Below are 8,266 nucleotides of genomic sequence, written 5' to 3'. Positions count from 1 at the left end.
GTATTAGTGTGGAAAAAACACTTTTTGCCCTTGTGATAGTGTGGAAAAACCATTTTTCGCACTTGTGTTAGTGTTGAAAAACCACTTTTCACACTGTGTAGTGTTGACAAAACCACTTTTCGCACTTGTGTTAGTGTTGAAAAACCACTTTTCGCACTAGCAGAGCAGAGGTTGCGGGTGGGAGTGTGTCTGGAGAGGAGGTCAGCCAGTTAGGATGGGGCCAGGTTATGGAGGGCTTTGTAGGTCAAGAGGAGAATTTTGTACTGGATTCTCTGGGAGATGGGGAGCCAGTGAAGCTTGTAAAGGACGGGGGTGATGTGGTCACGGGTCCGGGAATGGGTGAGTAGACGGGCAGCGGAGTTCTGAATGTATTGGAGTTTATTGGTGATTGTTGAGGGTGAACCATAGAGGAGGCTATTGCAGTAGTCCAGACGGGAGGTGATGAAGGCGTGGATGAGGGTTTCTGCAGCTGTGGAGGAGAGGGATGGACGGAGGACGGGCGATGTGAGAATAGGCTTTTCTAATACTGTGAGAAGATACCCGGAATCTCCTGCTCTAACTGTGCGGTGTTATTTTCCATACTAGGCTTTTCAGCAAACATCGGTTTATCAGAAACTTGACACTGGCCAAATCATTCCCGACAACAAAAGAGATTCCCTCTACAGGATGAGTGGCTTGTAAACCTATGGTGACCGGTCCTGACACCAAATCAGACTTCAAATGGATGACATGAAGTGGAGCTTTAACATAGCCATCAACCCCCTGTAAAAGAACACTAACACCAGTTGCCGTCTTCTCTGACAATGGCAAAATGCCCTCAAGCATCAAAGATTGATGTGCTCCTGTGTCCCTCAATACCTTAACAGGTCTCTGGTTCGTTAAGTCTCCATCCAGTGACACAAACTCCTCTGAAATAAAAGGTTTGTAACCCGCTTGAACAAGGATGTGATGTGATCAAGGGCGGAGAACAAATATTCATGGAGGCGGCCTAGAGATGACTATGGGGACAAATCTGATACCGCGCATTTTAGGGATCAGAAGACTACAGTTCCAAGACAGACTTATCGTTCTGTGATGCCGTAACTTTGGCATGGGAACCTTCACAAGGCACTGTCCTCCAAGGACGATTTCTCGCATTTGCCAATGCATTCGGAGTTGTACTAGTCTGACTCCGCTCCTGATTTTTCCTTTTCAGGGCGTAACATTGGGACATCAAATGCCCAGGTTTCTTGCAAAAAGCGCAAGTAGGCCCGGAGGAAAAACTCGTGGTCTGCCTCGGGCCCCCCGGAAGATAAGTCTGTCTTGGAACTGTAGTCTTCTGATCCCTAAAATGCGCGGTATCAGATTTGTCCCCATAGTCATCTCTAGGCCGCCTCCATGAATATTTGTTCTCCGCCCTTGATTTACCATAACTCCCCTGGCTAACTCTAGGTGGGAAGTTAGGCTTGTGGAACCTCATCCTGTGTGTCAAGGCATAGTCATCTGCCACGGTTGCTGCCTCATACAACTCTGGTACTTTCTTTTCATCCAGATGTACTTTAATGACCGCGTGGACACACTGTTTGAATTCCTCCACCAAGATCAATTGTCGCAACAGGTTGAAGTCTTCCCAAATCCCCTTCGAGTCACACCACCGATCAAACATGGTTTCCTTCATTCTGGCAAACTCCACATGGGTCTCACTCTCCCTCTTCCTGGCATTACTGAATTTTTGCCGGTAAGCTTCAGGGACCAATTCATAGGCTTTGAGAATGGCTTTCTTCACTTTCTCATAATCTGCACATTGGTCAATCGGTAAAGCCGAATAGATATCTTGAGCTTTTCCCACCAAAACACTTTGCACTAACATAGTCCAGGACCCCACAGGCCATTTTAGCATTTGAGCCACTTTCTCAAAGTGTAAAAAAAAACTTGGCTACCTCCTTTTCATTGAAGGGTGGATCCAGCCTCACATGCCTACCAACATCCCAAGTGTTCTGACTAGTTGTCGAACTAGCCGGCATGGATACTACTTCTCTCCGTTCTCCCATTAATTCCAGCTCCCTGAGTTTAAGTTCCTTCTGACACTCCATGCCACGTTACTTTAACTCCCTTTCGGCTCTCCTTTCCTCTGCTCTTACCTCTGCTCTTCTTTCTTCTTCAGCTCTCCTTTCCTCTGCTCTTCTCTCCTCGAGTTCTCATTCCTGTTCTGCTCTTTTCTTTTCTGCTTTCCTTTCCTCTGCTTTTAACCTTTCCTGGATCTGCAGTTGCATCTCCATTTTCCGGAGCTCCACATTTTTTTTTTCCTCGGGTAACCAATCCAAGGCTACCTCTTTCCATGTTCCTGTCCCACCAGAGATTCTACCACCAATGTCTGCATCTCTGCTTTCTTCATATTAACTCGGACCTCCAAGTTAAAATGTTTGGCCAATATCAAGAGTTCCAATCTTTTTAACGCTTGGAACTGTGCCTCATTAGGGGACGCCGCAAACTTTTCTGCGTCAAACACCATGGTGACTATCAGTTAACACCTGTTAACCTTCACACAAAATATTTCAATTTTTTTTTTGAAAAATTTTGGAATGTTAGAAAAATTCCAAATTTGGGAATTTTGGGAATGTTAAGGAATTCTATCCCGGAAGAGTGCTGGGCAATTTAATCCTGGACGAGCCCCCAATTTCTGTTACGTTCTCCTCCCCAAACCCCGGTCACGGTGTACCTCCGAGCCCCGAGAGGAGTCACGGCAGAAAGATGTGTTATTCTGTATGTCAAATATCAATGGTGAAACCACACCAATTGTTACCAACAAACAAGTATTGTATCAAGATCACACAAGAATAACAGTACAACAATAGTAATCAATTGTACAACCAATATATATTTCCTATGATGGTACCATCAGGTTCGTACAATATAACTCACTGTGCTCCAAGTGAGTGAAAAGAAGAACATTCCCCAATGTCTCTATTCCGGCATCAAGCCAAAGTCGATCCGCTCCAGCGATCGTCAGAACGATGTCTAATCGAGATCAGAATACCGTTCGGATGACAGTCACAGTCACGCGGCCAAAGCTGCACAAAGGTGCCCTCAAGGCGACTGGGAAATCACATCCTCGGGTATGGATGCTCCACGGCTCCCAACCGGTGAACCGCAGATTTCCCACTCAAAAGACACGTTACACACACACACACCAGATTCACGTCTGAATGCGGTGACAATGGTTAAGGTGAAGTGAAAAACCTTGAGCGAAGCGCAAAGCGTGCGGGGCAAAATGGCCGACGGCCCCTCCTCGAGGCGTAACGGCACTACGATGATTCTCCTCGGAATCAACTGCAAAACCTGACACGCAGGTTGATCTGTCACAGCGATAACAACTCTGTCGCAGGAATCCCTTTCCTGGGAAACCCAAAGTTCACTCGTGACTCTCGTTCGCCAATCGTTCGCTCCAGACCCCGAAGCAGCTAGGCTTCTTCTCCGACTCACTCGCTCCGCCTTCTCTTCCTCTCCTTCCTCTTCGTCGTCGTCCGGTTCCGGTTTCATTTAAAACATTAACTTTTTTACCTTTTGAAAATAGTAATATCTATTTCCCTTAAACGACAACAATAATAGTACATGGAATCAAAAATGTTTACAGTGGATGAAAACCACAACAACGGAAGTGACAAATCCATAACAGAAGGCAAATCCAACAGAAGGCAATCTCATTTCCTTTCACAAAGCTCGGAACAAGTGTGTGTCTCCCCTCAGGAGAGCCAGGAAACAAGCTAGGACTGAACTCTCATACTTGTCTCCCTCCTCCAAATCCTGGTGGCGTATGGTCAAATCTGCTTCTAGCGTTTGTTCCCCTTCCATCCCCTTCCTCAACTCAAACGGCGACATAGCCGACTCTGCACATGAAAAAGCAGAAACGCATCAATTCTGTGCTTGCCTCAAAATATTGTGTCCCAAACCCATCTCTCCCTGTACCCACCTTACTTAGTCGTACGCAGCTGCTCCGGGACTATGTGTCCTTCTCTCCTGACAAGGTGGAGAAGTTTCTTTCAAACCTCGACTCTGATTCTGCAACTGGACCAGACAGCATCGGTCTACAGGTCCTAAAATCCTGCTCTGCCGAGATTTCTGCTCTGCCGAGATCTGCTATTCCGAGAAAGGCCTTGTCAAGATCTATTTCACACCTCTTAAACAATCCCCACAACTCCAAAAATTTTGCATGCTCCTCTACCTTTCATCGTTACCTGCATCCCTTGTTTGTCCATCTCTGTATATTTCTTCCTCTGAAGAGGAAGGGAGGAGAGACAGAGATGGGAGGTGGGGGAGAGAGAGAGAGAGGCAGAGAGGGGTGGGGGAGAGAGAGAGAGAGGCAGAGAGGGGTGGGGGAGAGAGAGAGAGAGAGAGAGGCAGAGAGGGGTGGGGGAGAGAGAGAGGGAGAGAGGGGTGGGGGAGAGAGAGAGAGAGGCCAAGAGGGGTGGGGGAGAAAGAGAGGCAGAGAGATGTGGGGCATGGAGAGAGAGAGAGGCAGAGAGGGGTGGGGGAGAGAGAGAGGCAGAGAAATGTGGGGCATGGAGAGAGAGAGAGAGAGAGAGAGGCAGAGAGGGGTGGGGAGAGAGAGAGGCAGAGAGATGTGGGGCATGGAGAGAGAGAGAGACAGAGAGGGGTGGGGGAGAGAGAGAGGCAGAGAAATGTGGGGCATGGAGAGAGAGAGAGGCAGAGAGGGGTGGGGGAGAGAGAGAGAGAGAGAGAGAGAGAGAGGCATTTCCTCTGAATGAAGACCTTCATTAAATAATGTATTGTACGCATTTTTAAAAGTCCATTCTCCTGAAGAGGAAACATTTATGCCACCACAAAATACCAACAATAAACATCATTATACAGCATAATTTACATATAATGACCACTCAATTGCCACATTATGCAACAAAATTATGATGTCACTTCCAAATACACTCTTGGGGTTTAGTTTTGGAAGAATAAAGTACACTGCGCCAAATTAAATATTATAAACGAGGAGGAACAACAGATAATAATCACAAAGGTCTAACCAGAGTGGCCTCAAAATGAATATCACTGGTTAGATCTCTACCTCTAGGGTGACCATCCTCACGAAGGCAACCATACCCCACTAGAGAAACATACACAACTGCCATGCAGACCTCACCGTGCTGTTTAACCCTCCGGGGATCTTTGCCTGGACGAGGGTTAACGGTGACCATCACCGCCGTGCCTCAGCACAATGTACCATTTCCTGTGTGTTTTATATTTCACGGCGATGGCCCCGCTTCACACAGGGGGTACAAAGGCTTCATTGGCTTGATATGTGTGGAAGAGAGAGAGAGGGGGGTGGAGAGAGAGAGAGAGAGAGAGAGAGAGAGAGAGAGAGAGAGAGAGAGGGGGGTGGGGGAGAGAGAGAGGCAGAGAGGTGTGAGGCATGGAGAGAGAGAGGCGGAGAGGTGTGGGGCATGGAGAGAGAGAGGCAGAGAGGGGTGGGGGAGAAAGAGAGGCAGAGAGGTGTGGGGGAGAAAGAGAGGCAGAGAGGTGTGGGGAAGAAAGAGAGGCAGAGAGGTGTGGGGGAGAAAGAGAGGCAGAGAGGTGTGGGGGAGAAAGAGAGGCAGAGAGGTGCGGGGGAGAAAGAGAGGCAGAGAAGGGTGGGGAAGAGAGAGAGGTAGGCAGAGAGGGGTGGGGGAGAGAGAGGCAGAGAGGAGTGGGGGAGAGCGAGAGAGGCAGAGAGGGGTGGGGGAGAGCGAGAGAGGCAGAGAGGGGTGGGGGAGAGCGAGAGAGGCAGAGAGGGGTGGGGGAGAGCGAGAGAGGCAGCGAGGGGTGGGGGTGAGCGAGAGAGGCAGAGAGGGGTGGGGGAGAGCGAGAGAGGCAGAGAGGGGTGGGGGAGAGCGAGAGAGGCAGAGAGGGGTGGGGGAGAGCGAGAGAGGCAGAGAGGGGTGGGGGAGAGCGAGAGAGGCAGAGAGGGGTGGGGGAGAGCGAGAGAGGCAGAGAGGGGTGGGGGAGAGCGAGAGAGGCAGGGAGGGGTGGGAGAGAGCGAGAGGCAGAGAGGGGTGGGGGAGAAAGAGAGACCGAGAGAGGGAGAGGGAGAGGGAGAGAGAGAGGGAGAGGGAGAGAGAGAGAGGGGTGGGGGAGAGAGAGAGGCAGAGAGATGTGGGGCATGGAGAGAGAGAGAGAGAGAGAAGCAGAGAGGGGTGGGGGAGAGAGAGAGGCAGAGAGATGTGGGGTATGGAGAGAGAGAGAGAGAGGCAGAGAGGGGTGGGGGAGAGAGAGAGAGAGAGAGAGAGAGGCAGAGAGGTGTGGGGGAGAAAGAGAGAGAGGCAGAGAGGGGTGGGGGAGAGAGAGAGGCAGAGAGGTGTGGGGGAGAAAGAGAGGCAGAGAAGGGTGGGGGAGAAAGAGAGGCAGAGAGGTGTGGGGGAGAAAGAGAGGCAGAGAGGTGTGGGGGAGAAAGAGAGGCAGAGAGGTGTGGGGGAGAAAGAGAGGCAGAGAGGTGTGGGGGAGAAAGAGAGGCAGAGAAGGGTGGTGGAGAAAGAGAGGCAGAGAGGTGTGGGGGAGAAAGAGAGGCAGAGAGGGGTGGAGGAGAAAGAGAGGCAGAGAGGGGTAGGGGAGAGAGAGAGGCAGAGAGGTGTGGGGCATGGAGAGAGAGAGGCAGAGAGGTGTGGGGGACAAAGAGAGGTGTGGGGGACAAAGAGAGGTGTGGGGGAGAAAGAGAGGCAGAGAGGTGTGGGGGAGAAAGAGAGGCAGAGAGGTGTGGGGGAGAGAAGAGAGGCAGAGAGGGGTGTGAAAGAGAGAGAGAGGCAGAGAGGGGTGGGGGAGAGAGAGAGAGAGAGGGGTGGGGGAGAGAGAGAGAGGCAGAGAGGGGTGGGGGAGAGAGAGAGAGGCAGAGAGGGGTGGGGGAGAGAGAGAGAGGCAGAGAGGGGTGGGGGGAGAGAGAGAGAGGCAGAGAGGGGTGGGGGGAGAGAGAGAGAGGCAGAGAGGGGTGGGGGAGAGAGAGAGAGGCAGAGAGGGGTGGGGCAGAGAGAGAGAGGCAGAGAGGGGTGGGGGGGAGAGAGAGAGAGAGAGAGAGGCAGAGAGGGGTGGGGGAGAAAGAGAGAGAGGCAGAGAGGGGTGGGGGAGAGAGAGAGAGGCAGAGAGGGGTGGGGGGAGAGAGAGAGAGGCAGAGAGGGGTGGGGGGAGAGAGAGAGGCAGAGAGGTGTGGGGGAGAGAGAGAGAGGCAGAGAGGGGTGGGGCATGGAGAGAGAGAGACAGAGAGGTGTGGGGGAGAAAGAGAGGCAGAGAGGTGTGGGGGAGAAAGAGAGGCAGAGAAGGGTGGGGGAGAAAGAGAGGCAGAGAGGGGTGGGGGAGAAAGAGAGGCAGAGAGGGGTGGGGGAGAGAGAAAGGCAGAGAGGGGTGGGGGAGAGAGAGAGGCAGAGAGGGGTGGGGGAGAGAGAGAGGCAGAGAGGGGTGGGGCAGAGGGAGAGGCGGAGAGGTGTGGGGCATGGAGAGAGAGAGGCAGAGAGGTGTGGGGCATGGAGAGAGAGAGGCAGAGAGGTGTGGGGGAGAAAGAGAGGCAGAGAGGTGTGGGGGAGAAAGAGAGGCAGAGAGGTGTGGGGGAGAAAGAGAGGCAGAGAGGAGTGGGGGAGAAAGAGAGGCAGAGAGGTGTGGGGGAGAACGAGAGGCAGAGAGGGGTGTGGAAGAGAGAGAGAGGCAGAGAGGGGTGGGGGAGAGAGAGAGAGGCAGAGAGGGGTGGGGGAGAGAGAGAGAGGCAGAGAGGGGTGGGGGAGAGAGAGAGGCAGAGAGGGGTGGGGGAGAGAGAGAGAGGCAGAGAGGGGTGGGGGAGAGAGAGAGAGAGGCAGAGAGGGGTGGGGGAGAGAGAGAGAGAGAGAGGCAGAGAGGTGTGGGGGAGAGAGAGAGAGTCAGAGAGGTGTGGGGGAGAGAGAAAGAGGCAGAGAGGGGTGGGGGAGAGAGAGAGATTCAGAGAGGTGTGGGGGAGAGAGAAAGAGGCAGAAAGGTGTGGGGGAGAGAGAGAGAGGCAGAGAGGGGTGGGGGGAGAGAGAGAGTCAAAGAGGTGTGGGGGAGAGAGAAAGAGGCAGAGAGGTGTGGGGGAGAGAGAGGCAGAGAGGGGTGGGGGAGAGAGAGAGAGTCAGAGAGGTGTGTGGGGGAGAGAGAAAGAGGCAGAGAGGTGTGGGAGAGAGAGAGAGTCAGAGAGGTGTGGGGGAGAGAGAAAGAGGCAGAGGGGTGGGGGAGAGAGAGAGAGGCAGAGAGGAGTGGGGGAGAGAGAGAGAGAGGCAGAGAGGTGTGGGGCATGGAGAGAGAC

General features: G+C 52.6%; 1 protein-coding gene across 1 annotated transcript; it reads right to left on the bottom strand.

Moving 5' to 3' along the window:
- Positions 1-2,831: 2,831 nt before the first annotated feature.
- Positions 2,832-4,092, bottom strand: LOC144889140 (uncharacterized). Its single transcript, XM_078769078.1, has 2 exons — positions 3,950-4,092; positions 2,832-3,866 (listed from the first exon to the last, which is right to left on the bottom strand). Exon 2 carries the CDS (start codon positions 3,517-3,519, stop codon positions 3,067-3,069), a length of 453 nt encoding a protein of 150 aa, XP_078625204.1. The 5' UTR covers positions 3,520-3,866; positions 3,950-4,092; the 3' UTR covers positions 2,832-3,066.
- Positions 4,093-8,266: the final 4,174 nt, after the last annotated feature.

Source organism: Myxine glutinosa, unplaced genomic scaffold, assembly GCF_964187855.1.
Source record: "Myxine glutinosa unplaced genomic scaffold, kmMyxGlut1.1 SCAFFOLD_1080, whole genome shotgun sequence".
Taxonomy (NCBI): Eukaryota; Metazoa; Chordata; class Myxini; order Myxiniformes; family Myxinidae; genus Myxine; species Myxine glutinosa.
Note: the sequence above shows the minus strand (reverse complement) of the source record. Positions and strands in the feature narration are given on the sequence as shown.